The following is a 21383-nucleotide window of genomic DNA, read 5'->3' on the forward strand; positions in this document are numbered from 1 at the left end:
AAGTTTCAGTGAAACATTTTAAATAGTATGTTTAATACCTACAATATACGATCATCAAAACATTTTTATTAATGTTATTTTTTTAAGGAGATGATATCCTTCGATGGAGAGAATCACCAAACTCCTATAACAATTGGTGACACAAGCTATACAACTTCTCTCATTTCTAGTTTAAAGAGAAATCTCAAAGATATTTATATTATAAAAAATCTAATGGTGCAGTTTCAAATTCAACTAATAAATCCGAGTCAAAAGATGTTTCAAGTGACATTACGGAAGTTAAGAACAATCTATTATTCCTAAAAAGGAATAAACGATTGTTGGGATGAGTCTAAAAATAATATTTATGTTTGTTTTATTTTTGAGGTTTCCGATAATAGTTTATCAGAAAAAACAGTTACATTGATGTTTTTATTTCCCCTTGTTATGTTTGCTGGTTGTTGGTTATTTGACATTTGAACAATTACATGAATTGGTTAACAGTTTAAAATTATGAAAGAGTTAATGGTCATTTTCGTCTCTGTGGTTTGCTACTTTCGCCACTTAAGTCCAAAATTTGTAATTTTGTCAATTTATTCCTCATAGTTTTAAATATTAGCCAATTGCGTCCCATCCGTCTAACGGCATCCAGCTATGCCGTTAGTTTAAGGGTATTTTTGTCTTTCTCCTTTTTATTGTGAGTTAATGGTCATTTTCGTCCCAGTGATTTGATACTTTTGTCACTTCAGTCCAAAGTTTGAAATTTTGTCAATTTAATTCAGTTCTTTTTTTTTATAACCCTAGAGAGCATTATCCAAGCCCAAAACAGGTCTGCATTTACTCTGTCGACAACAGTAATCATACCCTCCCCTCTCGTATTTAGTTTCTAGACGGTTCCTAAACTCTCCCCCATGGTGGAATTCAATGGTAAAGTGGTCAAAGCAATTCAGTGAAACCGAATTGTAAGGAAAAAACTAAAAATCGTTTATTCGATGAATACATAATAGTTAGAGTTTAGAGATTAACATATCAAAATGAAAATCTAGGTCGTAATCAACTATTATACATTAATCAACGAAACGATTTTTAGTTTTTCCTGTACAATTTGGTTTCAGGGAATTACCTTGACACTTTACCATTGAATTCCACCATGAAGAAGATTATAGAAAATGTCTAGAAACTAAATATAGGAGGGGTATGATTACTGTTGTCAACAGAGTAAATGCATACCAGTACTTGAGGTTGCTCGATGGTTTTGGGCTTTAATTATACTCTTCAGGGTTATAAACAAAAAAAAATAAAAAAAATAAAAAAACTGAACATTAAATTGACAAATTTTCAAACTTTGGACTGAACTGGCAAAAATATCAAACCACAGGAACTAAGATGACCATTAACTCAAAATTAAAAGGAGGAAGACAAAAATACCCTTAAACTAACGGCATAGTTGGATGCCGTTCGACGGATAGGACGTAATTGGCTAATATTTAAAACTATGAGAACTAAATTGACAAAATTACAAATTTTGGACTGAAGTGGCGAAAGTAGCAAACCACAGGAACGAAAATGACCATTAACTCATTATGAAATATTAAATTTATGTCTTTATACATACTTATTATATATTTATTTTTGCATTTATATTTAAAAGTTTAAAATTAGGAAGGTTGTTGTTTTGTCAATAGGATTTATTGTTTTATCAATCCAAAGGTATTGTTAAACAATATTTAAAAAAGTTAACGAGTCCAGTTAAGGAAGGCAGCACCCAGTCAAAACAGGCCATTGGCAACCCTAAGCAGGGCCCAACCCAAGGAAGAATAAAATTAGAATTAGGGCTCGACGGACCAACGCAGCCGCAAACAGAGTTTATACGATGATTCCTTTCATTTCCTTTTGTCTTTCAGTTTTATTGAATTCATTTTCGCTCCTATTTCTTCAAAATTATTATTATTATTAATAATAAAAGAAAACTGGCAATGATGAAAAAAGGCCGGACTTACGGCTGCCACCATACCATAGTAATTAATTGGTTGGTTGGTAGTAGATTGATGAAAACTTCTATAAGGTTTTTTCTGAGCTGGTAATTCATTCTTTTTTTTAAATTTCTCAAATTTAAATAAACAGTTACTTGAGGTTCATTTTGTTTGTGATTTTTCTTCTAATTGATAAATTCTTTATCAATTTTGTGTTATGGCTGTGGTTACAGATTTTGGTCTGATTAAACATGCACGAAACGTGTTCGACAAAATGCGTGAAAGAAATGCATTTCATGATTTTTTGTATAAATCTCATGTTTATTGATCATTTTATATTTCCATATGTTGCCTTAATAACTGGATTTAATAAATTTACCATCTTTTTACTAGAGATGTTTGATATCTTGATCTTGCTTAAAACAGTATTCTTGAAATGTATCTTGTTATATTAGGGCATGTTTGGGATTCCTTATTTCCACCTCTTATAACTTATTCTCATAAGTTATAAGTTACAAAAGTGTAACTTATAACCTATTCCCCTCACAACTTTCAATTGTAACTTATAACCTATTTCCCTCACAACTTTTAATTTTGTCAAACACCTTATGATTTTTTTATGAAAATTATAAGTCATAAGGAAGTAAAATAAGCAATCCCAAACACCCCTTTAGTCTCTATTGCGGGGCCACTCATACATAGATCCATAGGTGACACACGGGAACCACCGACCAGTTCTCCTTTTGCTTGTTTTCCTGCAAATATTTTCAGTAAGATTTTTTACAGTGATCAGAGCATTCTCATCCGGATCTCCATTCTCATCTTTATAATTACGCTACAAAACAATATATTCCTCTTTACTGTTCAATTAAATAATATTACTTTATACCTTTATCTTTATAGTTTTCTCCCTCATTTACTCACAACCAATTCAACAAATATTAAAAAATAAATAGGGACAAACAAAGTTTCCCCAAATTTACAAAAAATCACTATCTTTTCTCTCTCCACCCTATAATTTACACTCACAACCATTCAAAACTTCATCCTATAATTTACAAACTTTCCTCACAATAATATAGGGAATGGGTTGGGAATGCTCTCAGGGCTTTTTTAAATGAGTTCACACGGTCACAGGGAACCATCATTTTCATTGTTTATGGTTCTTTTTCGGCGAGTTAGAAGGCAAGTCCAAGTTTTTTTCCCGATGAGTTGTGGTGACTCTAAGTCGATGCTTTTGAACAATTTCAAGGACTTTCTGGGGAATACACCATTTCCGGTGAACAGCATACTTGACTATGGTTTTTTTTTTTTAATGGACCTTTTCCAGCGTGTCAAAAGACTTTAGGCGGGTTCAGGTTTTTTCTTTGACGAGTTTAGGTGTCTTTAAATTGACACTTTAGGACAATTCGACCAGTTTGTATTGCGACATGGAGTTTAGGTGACTTTAATTTATAGCGATTTAAGGGACTCTTTGGTGAGATATGTTGCTTTTGTACACAACCACTTGCTTCACCAGCTGTAGTTGCAATACCTCCTACGAGACAAAACATAATCTGTTTGGAACAATATTTTCAAAGACGCCCACGAAAATCATTACGCTTTTAGCTTCTCACACCCAAAGGTTGACAATTGACGGTATAAGTTTTCTCTTAAATGATAGTAGAAAGGCAGCGTAAGTATCTCTCTTGAATTATACAAGCATGTTGTTCTTACTTATCTCTGTGATAACTGTCCTTTGCCTGTCTATTTACTCATCCCTCGTTTTGTGTGCGTGTAATGATTCGAACTTGTGTTCAGTTCTTGACCAAGTACTTGTGTACGTTAAGAGGGTAGACCTTTTTATAAGTTGCAAACATAGATTGGAGGACTAATGATTATTATTTATTCCTTAAGTTTGTGTCCGGGAACGAGAGGTTTAAGATAAGATAACAAAAGAAGTATGTGTTCAAGTTCTGGGAATGTAGAAACTATAAAATAGTAAGTTGCTGGAGTTGGTATACATGCTTAGAACGCAGTTTTGAAAAAAAAAACTAGGACTAGTCGATGATTACACACTAGTAGGAGATTACTCGCGAATCGGCCGGTGACTAATTATGTTTCCGGTAATTAGCGTGAAAATTGGTAGTCAGATCATAATTCAACCTTAATTCTGCCAATTTGCTGGTGTTTTTAGCCAATTTTTGAGGACTCCAGCAGCATCTGGCCAATTTCCGGTGATACCGTGTATGCATATATAAAAATTACATGTAAAAAAGTGTGTATGCGTGTGTGTAAGTGAATATTATATATAAAACTTTCAATATGATTAGTCTTGATTAATCGTTAATTCCCGCCCCAATGCCCGACTAGTGAGTTCTACACAACTATTAGAAGGCGTAGGGTTACATGTAGCTTGCCTCTAGGTGTAAGAGGGAGAAAGGGGTTGGGCAATGATGGAGTTTGAACACATGATATGAGTGGGTCGGAGTATTTTGAATATAATTTGGATGAACCGAACTCAATCATATAATTTATTTTTTCGCAAAAATTACAATACTTAGCGAAAAAACTGGGTGAACTGCCGCCCGACCTTGCCCACACAAAGATCCACCCATCGGGCTTAGTACTAGTTGCCAGTAATCTTAAGGATACTCTCATGAAGGTAAGAAGGTGCAAGGATAGAATCATATGTTGTTGAGGATAGTGCTAGTTGAGGAAGTAGTGACAATAGTTGGTAGTTATGCACTACACATGGCGCTAGGGCTCCCGACGAAGAGAGTTTTTTGGATCGTTTAGACGAAGTTGTGGGGCCATACATACAGAGGACAAAATATGTATTAGAGGTGATTTTTAATGGCCAACTTGGTAAGGATACTAATGGCTTTCCATTGGCGGATTGGAATTTCAATTACAGTGATAGAAAACGAGAGTGGTAGAAAGCTTCTTGACATTGCGTTTGCCCATGAGCTAGGTATATCAAACTCTTTCTTTAAGATAAAACGGAATCACATTTAATTACTTTTAGTAGCAGGTAATCACTTAGACTATTGTTTACGATGGCGAGATCGCCGTGGGTTACCATATTCCAAGATTATCGAGGGGCGACAGTAGTGATTCAACATCGATTGTTGGTGGTAGATTTAACCACGACAAATATGCTAGCTGAAGTGAAGAGGAAGACTAGACCTAAGATTCGATGGGGAATTTTGAAGGACGAAAAGATCGCTCTGTTCAGACTTAAGGTCACCTCGTTTGGCTTAACCGAACATGATGCGGACACTAACCAAATGTGGCATATAGAGACCACCGCTACACAGTTAGTGATGATGACTCTAAGGGTCACAACGAGAATGACAAGCATGCATAAGGAGTCCTGGTGGTTAACGGAGCATATGCTAGGCAAGTTAAGGGCGGAAAAACTGAGTTAAAATGACATTCTTGCACGGTCTCAGTTGCAATGATTGCCAAAACTACTTATCAATGTGTCAATATTGACCCATTCCACGTAAATGACCAAGAACCAAGCCTCATAGGACCACTTAATATCTACTTTAAACTAAATGTATCTTTCAAAAGTAAGCAGAAAATCAAATCATGATGTTATTTGTTAATTTTGAAGCTAGGAATATTTATATAAAGTACTACATACACAGCAACAGTATGACAATATAATTTATTAAAACTTTTATCCATTATTGACTAATGTTAGTATTGAAACTCAAGAATGTTGATGATGATTCACCATATGCTAGCACAGTTAAGTCATCCGCATACATCATAGGCCCGTTAGTACCTTGACCAGTGGAAGGAATGTGTAATGTTCGCATGGTTTCTAACTCTGTAGCCACTTCTTTCATAGTTGGCCTATACTTTCCATTTAGATTCAAGCATCGCATTGCAAGATTAGCTATTTCTAGAAGCTCGTTCCTCGTACCCTCTTTAATCACCGTTGCATCAAAAATAGACATAACACGACCATCTTCCATAGCTAACATGAAGTGTGTAGCCAAGCTTCTATTTTCACCAAATCTAGTTAGGGAAATTGGTCTTTCTCCCGTTAATAACTCAACCAAAACTACTCCAAAACTATAAACATCACTCTTTTCTATGAATTGACTAGATTGGAAGTACTCAGGATCTAGGTAGCCAAATGTACCTTTGACTAAGGTAGTTAAATGAGTTTGATCAATTGATACAAACCTTGATGTTCCAAAGTCGGAAACTTTGGCCCTATATTTATCATCCAAAAGTATATTAGTGCTTTTAATGTCTCTATGGTATATTGGAAAGGAAGTCGCAGAATGCAAGTACGCAAGAGCTCCTGCAACCTCTGTAGCTATCTGTAATCTCATGTTTGAAGAAAACGGCAACTCGTCGATTTGGTTGTGAAGACGATCATACAAAGTACCATTTTGAATGAATTCTGAAACTAGAAGAGGAACATTTGTTTCTAGGCAGCATCCTAATAGTCTTACCACATTTCTATGATTGACTTGGGAAAGAATAACCACCTCATTGATAAATTGCTCTAATTGGCTTTCATCAACTATTTTTGATTTCTTGATCGCCACAATCCTTCCATCCACTAGCATTCCTTTGTAGACTGTACCTTGCCCTCCTCGACCGAGAATTCTGTTCTCATTGAAGTTGTCAGTGGCCTTCTCTAACTCGCGTGAGGTGAAGAGTATGGTTTTACCAACTAAAGAAGAGTCTGTTTCTTCTTGTTGTTTTAAGAGTAGACCACCATTACGTTTGAAAAATCTCTTTCTTTGTCTTTTTGCTTTAGTCTTCTTGATAAATTTGTACAATAAGTAGCTTATTATAACCAGAAAAAGTACACCCATACTTATGCTAATACCTAAATGAATGAATGAATGTCATTAGAACAAAGTGAGGAGAGCGGATAGAATTAATGAATAAATTGCTATATAGGTTTGATTAAAAATATTAAAAATCTCAATACACAATATTTGAAATATATTTAACAATGTTTCGATTCAAAAGTATGTAATAAAGCTCCGATTTAACTCTAATATAAATTTATATATCAAACTCATGGTTATTCTAATACCGAAATGAATGAAGTTTCCATATAAATAACTTATCAACAAATAAAGGTATAAGATCATTAAAAATGAGTTTAATTTATTAAAAAACTTGATTGTACCTAAAAACACCTTTCACACATTAATTCAGACCAAGTAAATTACTTGTTCACTATTAATCGTACGAGTATCACCAACTAATTCCTAAAAACCGGAAATGGTAAACTACAGTAAGCAACAACATTAGTCACGGGATATTATGACAGATTATCGACGGCTTATTGAGAGAATCTGTCGGAAAAGTTAAGGGTAACATTCATTGGTGATCTTTCTATAACATCCATTGGTAATCTATTGCATATCATTTTACCTAGGGTCATATTTTTGACAAGCTGACCGATGGATTATCGAAGGATATCACCATCAATAATATTCCTTATTTTGTAGTGGTAATAATCAAAGTCAACGAAAACCTTATTTGGTCATCTGATTTCCCAAATAACCAAAACGTTATGTCATTCTACATCTTTTATTAAGTCTTAAAGACTTTGAATGAATGATTGAAGAGAATATGCTTACCTAGAATAACACCCAATGAGGTTTTGTTTGCTTTAATCTCAAACCAAATAGAGTCTTCACATGTGAAGTTCCATCTGGTAAATACGCCATCGGGGTCATATGTTTTGTCATAACGACAGTATTTTCCCCTTTGGTTGCACCTTGCACACTCTTTCGTAACTAAAGGCACATATGGAATACAAAAGTTCCATGTTAGAAAACGAATAAAAACAAGTGCTAATTACATAATGAATTATCCATACCACTGTGACCATAGGTTAAATATGGGTTTCCTTCTCCTGGGTAAGTGACGCATTTCCAAGATTTCATTGAATTATGATCGTCTAGATCTACCTCAACTAAAACCGAGTCGTAATAACAATTAACTTTACCATCTATAACGTCCAAAATATAATTATACATGTCACCATCTGATAGGGTCCATAGAAGTGACATTGGAACATACGAATTGTTGTTGTCCCTTGAAAACCTACCTTCAACATATGAATTTTCGTCCACCAAAAAGGCAGATTCACAAGCTATGTCATGTCCACCCTGTCTAGTGATATTAATGTTGTACGACTTGAGATAATGAGGAACCGTCATTTGGCAATCACTAAGAGTGTCATTCTGACAATTGGACGAACACTCACTCAGCACGTGACTTCCATGATCTATCATCACAGCATTACCACACCCCTTAAATACAAATTTATTGTGCGATTTTGAAAATAGAAAGGGGCTACTAGCAAGATCGATACTCATGATCTGACTGATATTCCCAACTGGGTTTAGGCATTCATGGTATGCCATATCAACAGTGACGGTTTGATTTTCCAAGTTTACACGCAAAACTTGGAGGTCACTGAGAGCATATAGATATGGCGTCGAGGAGTTACAATCCATGATAAACCATCTGTTGAGAGAACAACTGACACCGATTCCAAAAGGGTATGGAATCCTCACCTTCCCACACATATCACTGCACCCCGACTTGGCGTAACTAGGAACTCCTACTGCTATTGTGGTGGCTGTTAATGAGAATAAGACAAGTAAATGGTAAGCTTGAAATAACTTCATTTTGTGCATGATCGAATAACGACGATGTGGTTAATACCAGAAAGTTGAAGGAGGTGTTTATGTTTGTAATGGTGGCCAAAGGAAACTGCTTAGTAATACACCAAAAGTCAAGAGTCTATGATGTGCTTCATAGTTTATTACAGATTAAGAATTTGAAAACAATAATTAAATAAATTATTGTTCTACATACCTTTAACTTCTTTAACTTCTTGCTAATACAATTGTTATAATTTTGTTTGAATTCAATAACTTACAATCAATATTTTTTTTTGGTAAACTGGAAATAACTAAAAATCGCATATTTTGTGTATTAACTAATAGCAATCTCACCTTTAAAAATCTATGCCAGCGGTCCAACCTTTCGACTATTTTTCTCTCAATGGAACTCCATTAAAAAACCATTAACGTTGTTAAACTTTTTTTTTCCGAATTTCAAACTGATGTTTTAGGGCTTTTGATCGGAAGAAGAATACGACTCGGTTGATGTAAAACTTATCTCGAAATTGTGATCCAAATGACGAACAATGTTTCAATTCGAGTGTTTGAATTTCTAGTTAACAAAAATCAAGTCATATGAATCACCATTTCGAGATAAGTTTTACATCAGTCGACTCGTATCTTTCTTCTGATCAAAAGCCATACAATATCTGTTTGAAGTTCGAAAAAAGAGTTAACGACATTAAGGCCCTGTTTGTTTTTGCCTCTTTTCTCTGAATAGAGGAAAACGTCTGATTCGGTCAGACGTAATCAAACGTGGGGCTGTTTGTTTTTTTTTCTGGCATTAAGAGGTTCAGCGTCTTAATAGCATCTGAACCAGCAAGAGATTTAGTGGGTCTGAAAACCTCTTAACCCAAAAAAAACATACGTTTGTCTCCGGCCTCCATTAACTTCTAACCCGGAGACTAGGCTCCATCTCCGACGACTAGAGGTTCGTCTCTAGCCTCCACCTCTTAATGATTCAGATTTCAGACATTTGAACCACCTCTTAACATTCAGATGTGGTATTCAGATTCAGACATAAATCTCTAAAAAAAAACAAACGGGGCCTAAGTGTTTCTTAACGGAGGTCCATTGCGAGAAAAATAGTCAAAAGATTGGACCGTTGGCAAAGATTTTTGAAGATGGAATTATTATCGGCTAATGCACGAAATGTGAGATTACTAATTTCTAATACCAACTTTTGTAGATTAAATAGTGTAAAACGTAACACTGACCTAGTCCTAATACGTCTACTATTAATCTAGCAGTATGTCAAAATCAAATCCATTAAATTAAGATAAACACAGGTTATAATATAAAACCAAATGTCTTACGCCCCAGCATCGTGTTAGAAAAGGCGTCCATATTTTAGGGTACAAAAATTTGCAATTTTAAAAGCAGGATTAATGGGTATATATATAGAGAGAGAAAAGATCCAATATAATCAGTGACGGACCCAGAAATTTTATCTAATGGGGTCCTATTTCTACAGTGTTTGGATCTTTTGGGTCGGGTCAAGGCGATAAACATGATAAAAAATGTATCATAATAAAAAGAAATATAATCATTAATCATTTACAAACAGGCAAAATACGATGGCATTCAAAAGGATGATAAAAACATTACAATTTTTTAAGTGATTCCCCATGACTTTTCATATTTTGAAATACATTACGTCTTCCATCGATACAAAATTTAAGTACCAATACTAAATTAATCAGTTAGCACTAAAATTACATTTTGTAGATTGTAAAAAACTAAAACAGAGACGAAAGATCTAAGGATAAGAGCTGAGAGGGCGGCGATCCGGCTACGGTAGAGGATGTCGGCAACAGGCAACAATTGAAGGTTGTGATGCTGATGCGTGTATGTATGTTTGGGCTTTGGTCGTGCAACATGGTCTATTCATGGGTATTATTAGGCTATGAGGTTTGAAGAGGTATATACCCGCCTCAACACCGAGCGAGGCGGGTCAACCCACAAGATATAGACAAGAGGCTTGAAATCAAGATATTATGAAGGCACAAAGCCAAAACCTATGCGCATGGCGCATATCACATATGCTCACGCATATCACATATGCTCATGCATCACATGCTCAGGCATCACATATGCTCATGCATCACATGCTCAGGCATCACATATGCTCATGCATCACGTATGCTCAAGCATCACATATGCTCACGCATCACATATGCTCACGCGTACCACATGCTCACGCACCATATATGCTCACGCATATCACATCTGCGCGTGACGTATCCGCGCGTGACGCATATCACATGCTTGTGCATATCACATCTGCGCATGAAACATCTGCGCGTGAGAATAAAGAGAAGACCTCGCGCATCCTCAGGATAGGCGCATATCACACATGCACATAATCAACCTCGTCCTTATCTAAATCAGGATTAGGGCAACCTTGATTGTGCACGTCAGACAACCTTCCAGAAGGTATCTTTTTAAGGAATAAGAATATGCTGATGTTGACAGCTGCCAATGAAAGGTGGACAACTCAGCAAAACCTATGTGCAATAACCAATGAAAAAGCACCAGGTGTCCCAAGGACACGTGGCGCGAAGCAATAGGAGGAGGCCAAAAAGGCCCTAATTGGGTCTGAGCCCAATCATTGGAAACCCTAGCACTATAAATACCACATCAACTCCACAAGGAGAGGTGCCCAATTTCACAGTATTCAGCTATATTAAGCAATACACTCCATTTTCCTTACTCTCAGATTATTATCTTCTCCTACAAACTCTTATTCTCACACCGGAGGGTTACCCCAAAGAGGACCCCTCTGTCCCTTTCTGATGGGTAAGTTTACGGTGCTGTTCATTTTGTAGGTGGAAGAATCCAGATCCCAGAGAACCATCGGTGAAATAGCATAATCACACACGAAATACATATAATCAATACCATCTCAAATTATAAAACACAATACATATTTCATTCATTAGTAAACATTGATACATATTACACAAACATCAGTTTACATACTTTCCAGTCAACATTACACAACTAAGTTTTAATACAAGGGCCCTATGTCGGTATCATCTCGACATAACCCGTAAAAGGGTCAGTGCTTGAATGATACCCAAAAGTATTTATAAAGATATGCCCCAAAAGAGACCCACCCTAGGGGCCAGTGGTTGTATCATAACTAAACAAGATTCACTCCGTGTTAGTATCACCACTAACTACTTACACAGAGTATCAAAAAAATGGTCCCTGACTATCCCCATCCAAACATAACTACTAAACACGGTGGTATGCCCACCACATCATCACTGCCACCAACGCCACCACTACTGCCATCACCCCCCGGAGCCACGCCTCTAACCGCTGAACCATCAATAGGGAGTACGAGCACTCCCTTGTCAACCGGTCGATTGCATACTGGCAATCCAGTATGCGGTCACCAAGGTACACCCGTCTCTGTACCCCCACGGTCAGGGCGGCTGAGTGCTCATTTACTTGCTCTGTGAGCACTCGTAGCCAGGCTGCCGCATCCCGCTCCTGTCTAGGAAGGCCCCAGACAGGTGGAGCCATCGGCTCGGGCTGAGATGAGGACTCTCCCCGACGAGTAGCAGGTCGGGGTGGGGGAGAGGTCGGTGGGACACGCGGAATGCTGATCTGCGCCGTAAGGCGGGGACCAAATCCCGGAGGGACAGAGGTGGCCTGCGGTGCGAGTGGAGTAGGGGATCTGACGATCCGGGCCGGGGAGGACTGGCTCGAGCTCCTGTGACTCGCCTCGCTAGGCTCGGAGTCGGATGACACGTGTAGGCTCCCGGAGTTTCCGGGGCTAACCTCCTCCGGGTCCTCCTCTACTGATAGGCTATGCGGGCTTGACATTTTTACCTGCACACAAGTTAACAAGCATATAGTTCTTTCCATAGTGTAATTCATAATCAAATTAATACATACTTATTTATACAACTTTACCACATAATAATATTATCATATATTTACACATATGTTGCCAATTTTACCTATTTAAAATTCCTCGTGACTTCCCCTGAATTCTCCCGTGCAGACAAGTCTGTTATTATGTTCCGGACCATAATAACTCACTTGTCCATCCAAGTTCATCCAGATCCCGTCACAATAAATTATTAGTTGATATTCAGATCCTATAATACTTGAGCTACTGGTTATATTTTAGGTATCTCTTTCAGACATCCTAATTCTTTATAACCAATGGCTCTGATACCAAGTTCTGTAACACCCCGTAACCGCAGCGGAAACGTACACGGGATGCAACAGACACATCTGATATCAACAGCCTTGCTTATAAAGAAAATACCACTCCATTAATTTATATCATATTACATTGTTGCTAGTTTCGTTACTGTCTAGGTGTTACACACAAGTTTTACCGATAAGACATTAATATATTCATTACAAAATATAGATCAGCAAGCTTCCAACAAGTAGCACAGATCATTAAGCACATATCAATCATTCCAACTTGGGCATACCTAGAAAACATGTAAAGAAAACGGGTCAACTACGAATAGTTGGTGAGTTTCACTAAATTAAATAAACACTGACAGTTCATTTTATTAACCATTTATTAGCAATGTAATTATGCTGGGAACTATGTTACCCCAGAGCATTTCTACTAATCTTCTGGGAACTATGTTACCCCAGAACAATAATAACCTCTGGGAACTATGTTACCCCAGAACAATAATAACCCCTGGGAACTATGTTACCCCAGAACAATAATAACCTCTGGGAACTACGTTACCCCAGAACAATAATAACCTCTGGGAACTACGTTACCCCAGAACAATAATAACCTCTGGGAACTATGTTACCCCAGAACAATAATAACCTCTGGGAACTACGTTACCCCAGAACAATAATAACCCCTGGGAACTATGTTACCCCAGAACAATAATAACCTCTGGGAACTACGTTACCCCAGAACAATAATAACCTCTGGGAACTACGTTACCCCAGAACAATAATAACCCCTGGGAACTATGTTACCCCAGAACAATAATAACCCCTGGGAACTATGTTACCCCAGAACAATAATAACCTCTGGGAACTATGTTACCCCAGAACAATTCCACACGATAAACAATTTATATATTCTATGCATCAAACCATATATATATAAATATACAAGTGTTTCCATACGATCGGTATGTACTTAAATGTTTTAACAAAGACATGTTTTCCGCCCCGGGAAAATATTTAAAACAGTTCAGTAAAAAGGGGCTCGTGAAAACTCACCTTTCTGTGAGTCGATATGTGATACAATGAACTGCTATAAGCCTGGATCTGTAATGAAATTAGAGCTCGGTTTGGACACCCTGTTTGGCCGCGGGGCCCGTTTCCGTCATTTAGGTGCCGGAAACAGTAAAATCGGGTAAAATTACCCAAATCATCCGAATTATTTTTGAATGATTTATTTTTACTTAATTTACTTAGTTTTATGGAAATGGTCCATTTTTAGGGTTTTCATATACCAGTCAGCTCGCTTATGCGAGTTTTGCCGGTTTACACGTTTTAAGCTTTAAAAATTTGTTTTTATGTTCTTTTTAGCACAAATGATTACCCGTTTAGTCTCGGGTCTTGAAATTTTGCACAAAACTTATTTTGACAGTAAGAAATTTTATAAAAATTTTCCAGATTTATTTTCTTATATTTACATTTATTTATCTATTTTTAAACCTTATTAAAACACTAAATATGTCAAAAATACCAAAAGACTTTAGAAAAATCCCAAATTTTTCTGGGATGATCCCTGCCATCCTCATAACTCCCTGGAATTTTTCCAGAACCCAAAACTCATTTTTCAAGCCATTTTCACAAAAACTGAGCTAGAAAGCTCTAGAACTCGTTTTACCGAAAAGCCCCCTTAGACTTCTCCAACTGAGCTCAAATTTTGTGTGTGACTTTTATATGTTAGAAAAAGCTTATCCTAAATTTGTCAGAATTTTTCATTAAGTTTAGCTATTTTTCACCATTTTTGGCCAAAACCGAGCATTAAATTCACCAAATATTCATATTTTATCCAAAAATTACCAAAACTTCACAGATCTCATATTTTCATGTGTAGATCATCTCTGTGAAATTTCGTGACCCAACTCTAAGCACATTACAATCTGTCCAAAATCACTAAATCACACGAAAACCGAACTATTTTGTGTTTTCTAGCGTTAGATCGCAAAGATCTTGGTTTCTAGCCTTTGCTAGCCACTAGATACAACACTTACAAGCACAATAACACTATACCAAGCAAGTTACACCAACAATCAAACCATTTCTTTCATAGTGTCGGTTTTGATATAAAAACAAAGGTTTTAACCGTAAAAATCCGTTCTCGACTCTTTTTACTCATTTCTTGGACCAAGATCCCTTGTATAACTTGTATACATCTCTTGATCATGCAAGAGTCGGTTTCATCTCGGGTTTTCACCCGTCTTTCACTTGGAAATTCATTTTTTAAAGATTTTAACCGTAAAAATTCGTTATAAACTCTTTTAACTCATCACTTGGATCAAGATCCTTTGTATAACTTGTATACATCACTTGATCATGCGAGAATCGGTTTCAACTCGGGTTTTCACCCATTTTTACATTTGAAACCTCCTTTTCTCAAGATCATGAAGTTGGAAACAAGATTTAAGCAATAAAACATGTGTTATACCTTGTGTTCTTGGTTTGGATCAAGGGTTTTTGGGTTGAATGTTTGAAGGTTTGAAAGATTTGAGAGAGTTTGGTGTTAGAAAAAAGAAAATGAATTGATAATGTGTGTAAAGGGGACCGATCGGTCCAAGTAATGGGTGGGGGTGGGCCCCACAACTTCAATATTAGCCACATATTGGGATTTCCGTAATCCGGATAATGTTTTGGATAATCTGGCTCAGTTCGTTTCTCGTTTAAACTCGTAATTCGGCTTAAAACGAGCCTAAAATGGTTGTTTTTCGGGTTAAAATAAAATTTACATAAAACCGACTTAAAACTTTAAAAACTTAAACCATGACATTAAAACATCATATTATTAATAATTACGCATCTTTTTCGGCTTGATCGATCGTCTCTTGCTTGGTTTGATGTTAAAGGTTTCGTTTACCGTACCGACGTACTAGTAAATCGAAATCCTTTCTCTGTGCTATAATTCACTTATCCCGAAGCATTAATACTTCGTAAATATCACTAAACATTATATACTTCGTCTATAATGTAATTCCCGATTCGTTCGGGTTTCAATAATCGTTCATTGGTTAATTGTAATTCCAATACGATTCACTATATAATCGAGTATGATTCGTACTATGAATCATATATACTCGTATATACGTACTATAACTCCTATAATCAATATTAAATGACCCGTAATTAGTATATACCGGCTAGGGTATACCTGGAAATGCCGGAATCGTTACACTTTATTATTCACAGCTCATAAGACGCCTCGCGCGCAAGCTGTTATTATTCTTATAGCCCGTAAGTCGCCTCACGCGCAGGCTTTTATTATTCACACAGCTCATAAGACGCCTCGCGCGCAAGCTGTTGTTATTCTTACAGCCCGTAAGTCGCCTCACGCGCTGGCTTTATTATTCACAGCTCATAAGACGCCTCGCGCGCAAGCTGTTATTATTCTTACAGCCCGTAAGTCGCCTCACGCGCTGGCTTTATTATTCACACAGCTCATAAGATGCCTCGCGCGCAAGCTGTTGTTATTCTTACAGCCCGTAAGTCGTCTCACGCGCTGGCTTTATTATTCACAGCTCATAAGACGCCTCGCGCGCAAGCTGTTATTATTCTTACAGCCCGTAAGTCACCTCACGCGCAGGCTTTTATTATTCACACAGCTCATAAGACGCCTCACGCGCAGGCTGTTGTTATTCTTACAGCCCGTAAGTCGCCTCACGCGCTGGCTTTATTATTCACAGCTCATAAGACGCCTCGCGCGCAAGCTGTTATTATTCTTACAGCCCGTAAGTCGCCTCACGCGCTGGCTTTATTATTCACACAGCTCATAAGACGCCTCGCGCGCAAGCTGTTGTTATTCTTACAGCCCTTATGTCGCCTCACACGCTGGCTTTATTATTCACAGCTCATAAGACGCCTCGCGCGCAAGCTGTTATTATTCTTACAGCCCGTAAGTCGCCTCACGCGCAGGCTTTTATTATTCACACAGCTCATAAGACGCCTCGCGCGCAAGCTGTTGTTATTCTTACAGCCCGTAAGTCGCCTCACGCGCTGGCTTTATTATTCACAGCTCATAAGACGCCTCGCGCGCAAGCTGTTATTATTCTTACAGCCCGTAAGTCGCCTCACGCGCTGGCTTTATTATTCACACAGCTCATAAGACGCCTCGCGCGCAGGCATTATTATTCTTAGCTCGTAAGACGCCTCGTGCGCAGGCTTTATTATGCTACAGCTTGTAAGACGCCCCTCGCGCGCAGGCTTTTATTATTCTCAGCTCGTAAGACGCCTCTCGCGCGCAGGCTTTATTATTCTTAGCTCGTAAGTCGCCACTCGCGCAGGCTCTATTATTATAGCTCGTAAGTCGCCTTGCGCGCCAGCTTCATTATTCTACAAGCTCGTAAGCCGCCTCACGCGCCAGCTTCATTATTCTACAAGCTCGTAAGTCGCCTTGCGCGCCAGCTTCATTATTCTACAAGCTCGTAAGCCGCCTCACGCGCCAGCTTCATTATTCTACAAGCTCGTAAGTCGCCTCGCGCGCCAGCTTCTTTATGATTTTACAGCTTGTAAGCCGCCTCACGCGCCAGCTTCATTGTTCTACAAGCTCGTAAGTCGCCTCGCGCGCCAACTTCTTTATTATTTTACAGCTTGTAAGCCGCCTCACGCGCCAGCTTCATTATTCTACAAGCTCGTAAGTCGCCTCGCGCGCCAGCTTCTTTATTGCTCCAGCTCGTAAGACGCCTCTCGCGCGCAGGCATTATTATTATTTTAGCTCGTAAGTCGCTTCTCGCGCCAGCTCCATTATTATTTTAGCTCGTAAGTCGCTTCTCGCGCCAGCTCCATTATTATTATAGCTCGTAAGTCGCCTCACGCGCGAGCTTCATTATTATTATAGCTTGTAAGTCGCCTCGCGCGCAGGCTTTTATTACAACATGTCACCATCATGAAGAAAACCTCTCAAAACTCAGACAATAAAGACAAGGCCAAAGAAAAGGGAAAAAACCGCCTCACACCTTATAAAGTCCAGCGCTCCACCTAGACGCTTGCGCGCCCAGGAGCAACACTGGACTTGGGGGGGCTTGTAGGGGTATGGTACTAAAACCCGGTTCTACGACCCTAAATCTATTATGTTTGGCTTATTTCATTACATGGACTAATACAATGTTATTGGGCCGAGGGGGTTTTGTGGAGGTAACCCTAACTGGGCTAGGCCCATTAGGGTACCATGATGGTGGCCATGAGACTCTATATAAGGAGGTCTCCACCTCCTTATCAAGGGGATGCTTAGTAAGAGCCACCACCACTTTTTGTGTCTGTGAACAAGAAATCCTCAGGATATCTTTGCAGTCGCCTCCACACCCCCGAAACCATTGCAGGTCTCGACATTGCAGGTCGCCGGCGCAGCCGCAGAAGAAGAAGAAGATCAAGACGTGGTTCGTTCATCTCGAAAATCCGTGGAAACATCGTCATGGATCAGGTAAGATTCATTTCGTGCTTCGACAGGTACCTTCTGAAGAACAGAGATCTGGAAGCAGAAGACAGGCAATCGGAATAGAATGAAAGAAAAAAGCTCTGAATAAACAACAAAGAAGATGAAGGATAAAAAACTCAAAAGGGCTTGCTTTTATAGGCCCAGGAGAGAGAAAAATTGGTACTAATCGGACTTCACGCGCCCCCACTCGCAGGTGTAAGCCAACGCGAGCGCGACACGTGTCCCTGACACTGTGTGAGGGGACACGAAAAGAAACTATACAGGTGCTGCCAGAGTTCACGCGCCACCACTCGCAGGTACGGACCAACGCGAGCGCGACACGTGTTCCTGACACTATGTGAGGGGACATGAAAGGCAACTGTAGCACCTCGAGCACACGAAAGGTCTGACACGTCCCCATCACTGACGCATGTCAGCAACAACCAACCACGTACAGGGACGATTCGTTTTCAACAAAAAGGATAGAATTTCGCGCAACGATGAGTACTAAGAAGAAAAAGACAAAACCCTACTAAAAGAGCAAACTATTAAGTCTAATATCTATCTTACCTCGCGCGCGCGAGACAAGACACACATTAGACTGGGGGGGCTTGAAGAGGTATATACCCGCCTCAACACCGAGCGAGGCGGGTCAACCCACAAGATATAGACAAGAGGCTTGAAATCAAGATATTATGAAGGCACAAAGCCAAAACCTATGCGCATGGCGCATATCACATATGCTCACGCATATCACATATGCTCATGCATCACATGCTCAGGCATCACATATGCTCATGCATCACATATGCTCAAGCATCACATATGCTCACGCATCACATATGCTCACGCGTACCACATGCTCACGCACCATATATGCTCACGCATATCACATCTGCGCGTGACGTATCCGCGCGTGACGCATATCACATGCTTGTGCATATCACATCTGCGCATGAAACATCTGCGCGTGAGAATAAATAGAAGACCTCGCGCATCCTCAGGATAGGCGCATATCACACATGCACATAATCAACCTCGTCCTTATCCAAATCAGGATTAGGGCAACCTTGATTGTGCACGTCAGACAACCTTCCAGAAGGTATCTTTTTAAGGAATAAGAATATGCTGATGTTGACAGCTGCCAATGAAAGGTGGACAACTCAGCAAAACCTATGTGCAATAACCAATGAAAAAGCACCAGGTGTCCCAAGGACACGTGGCGCGAAGCAATAGGAGGAGGCCAAAAAGGCCCTAATTGGGTCTGAGCCCAATCATTGGAAACCCTAGCACTATAAATACCACATCAACTCCACAAGGAGAGGTATGCCCAATTTCACAGTATTCAGCTATATTAAGCAATACACTCCATTTTCCTTACTCTCAGATTATTATCTTCTCCTACAAACTCTTATTCTCACACCGGAGGGTTACCCCAAAGAGGACCCCTCTGTCCCTTTCTGAGGGGTAAGTTTACGGTGCTGTTCATTTTGTAGGTGGAAGAATCCAGATCCCAGAGAACCATCGGTGAAATAGCATAATCACACACGAGGAAAGTTGATCGTCTACCAGTGAGTCGATCCACGTTTCTTCAAGGTTTATTTATTTAAAAGTTAAAAACTAACTCTTAGTATAAACTATTGGGTAGAATTTAAAGGATTAAAATAAAAAAATAAAAATGGCAACAGAGAAAGAAAAATTGGAGTGCAGCAAGAATAGACTTATGATAAAAATGCTAACAGAGAAAGAAAAAGCGGAGTGCAGCAAGAATAGATCCATCGACCTTTAGGATGCAAGGGAAACTAGTTACCACTAAACCAGAGTTAAGATTACTACTATGGGTTCCATCTAATAATTATTTTGGGGTCCATAAATTATTTATATAACGGCTCTAAGAAAGTTTTAAAAAGCATTGGTGTCCGAGACCCCGATCGCTATCATGTGGGTCCGCCCCTGAATATAATAATAGCTTATCGTATAATAGGTATGCGAATCCCTTTTTGCACGAAATCGATCCATGAAATCACATCCCAACATCTCAGAATCGTCAATACATATCCAATCAATCATTGGTTCACCGAAAAAAACAGTTTTGGGTCGTTAATCGATCATTTTTTTTACTTTTTTTCACGAAAACCGTTTTTGAGTGTTTTTTTAGCGTTTTAGGTTTTGGTTGAGCGTTTTTTGGTTTTGCCATAGAACGTCTCGCGTACCTATAGCATGTTAAGGCATTATTGTACAGTATCTCGACCCTATACACACACACACACACACATACACATACATACTAGCTTTTAGCCCGCGTGTTACGTACGCGGGTTACTTTAGTTTTTTTAGTTATTGTTTATGTATATTTTTCATGTAGGATGTGTTTAGGTATTAAACTAAAAGGTTACATGAACTTATAAAATACTAGGTTAGCTACCCGTGTAGCACACGGGTTAGAATAAGTAAATTTATTTAAACAATAACATAATGTGCATCAAAAAATATGTTCAACCGATATAAAGATATTGTATAATAAATTACACACTATACAATATGGAAATAGAAAATTTATAAACCTCTAAATATTTGTTGATACACGATATGTGCAGATTTATTTGTAATTTTACTTGTTTTTTCAAAACTTAGTAGTTTCACATTGTTTCTGATTTTAATTCTAGATAATGCAACAAATAACTGGTCATGAGTTAAAACAAATTGTCAAAAAAAACAAACCAACAATCTACAATGATTGACCTTCTCTTTTGTTAATCTTCATTTCAAACAAAAATTAAGTGAAATTTTCATTCTTTAAAATTAGTACTTTTATCTAAAGGTGTAGGATTTAAAAAAATAATAATAAAATTGTGAGTTCCAATATTATTTCCGGATATGATTTCGGCTTCTATAGCACAGTTATTATATTGTATTTTCACATGTAGCTTAATTTCATTGCAGAGACCAATTTTTTAGTTAATATTTTAATCATTATCAGTTCAACATCAGCTTTTAGAACTAACCTGTGACTTAACAACCTTATTTTGAGATCATTTAAAAAGTCAAGAAACTAATACTTTCTTGTAACGTATCATTTTATGTCTGATAGATACCATATGAAGAATATAAGGATATACAAAGTCAATTTATTGTCCGACAAAC

At 38.2% G+C, this 21383-nt stretch overlaps 1 protein-coding gene and 1 non-coding gene across 2 annotated transcripts; one reads left to right on the plus strand and one right to left on the minus strand.

The window, feature by feature from the left end:
• Positions 1–1950: 1950 nt before the first annotated feature.
• Positions 1951–2060, plus strand: LOC143542092 (small nucleolar RNA snoR113). Its single transcript, XR_013136849.1, has one exon. It is a non-coding gene; the product is annotated as a small nucleolar RNA snoR113 (small nucleolar RNA).
• Positions 2061–5626: 3566 nt separating this feature from the next.
• LOC143542071 (wall-associated receptor kinase-like 9) lies at positions 5627–8617 on the minus strand. The gene is made up of 3 exons (XM_077034742.1): positions 7801–8617; positions 7559–7717; positions 5627–6792 (listed from the first exon to the last, which is right to left on the minus strand). The coding sequence occupies exons 1-3, from the start codon at positions 8615–8617 to the stop codon at positions 5627–5629; spliced, it is 2142 nt and encodes a 713-aa protein (XP_076890857.1).
• Between the last annotated feature and the right edge of the window lie 12766 nt (positions 8618–21383).

Source organism: Bidens hawaiensis, unplaced genomic scaffold, assembly GCF_021521415.1.
Source record: "Bidens hawaiensis isolate Kalapana, Puna unplaced genomic scaffold, B.hawaiensis_p1.1 tig00012747_1, whole genome shotgun sequence".
Taxonomy (NCBI): domain Eukaryota; kingdom Viridiplantae; phylum Streptophyta; class Magnoliopsida; order Asterales; family Asteraceae; genus Bidens; species Bidens hawaiensis.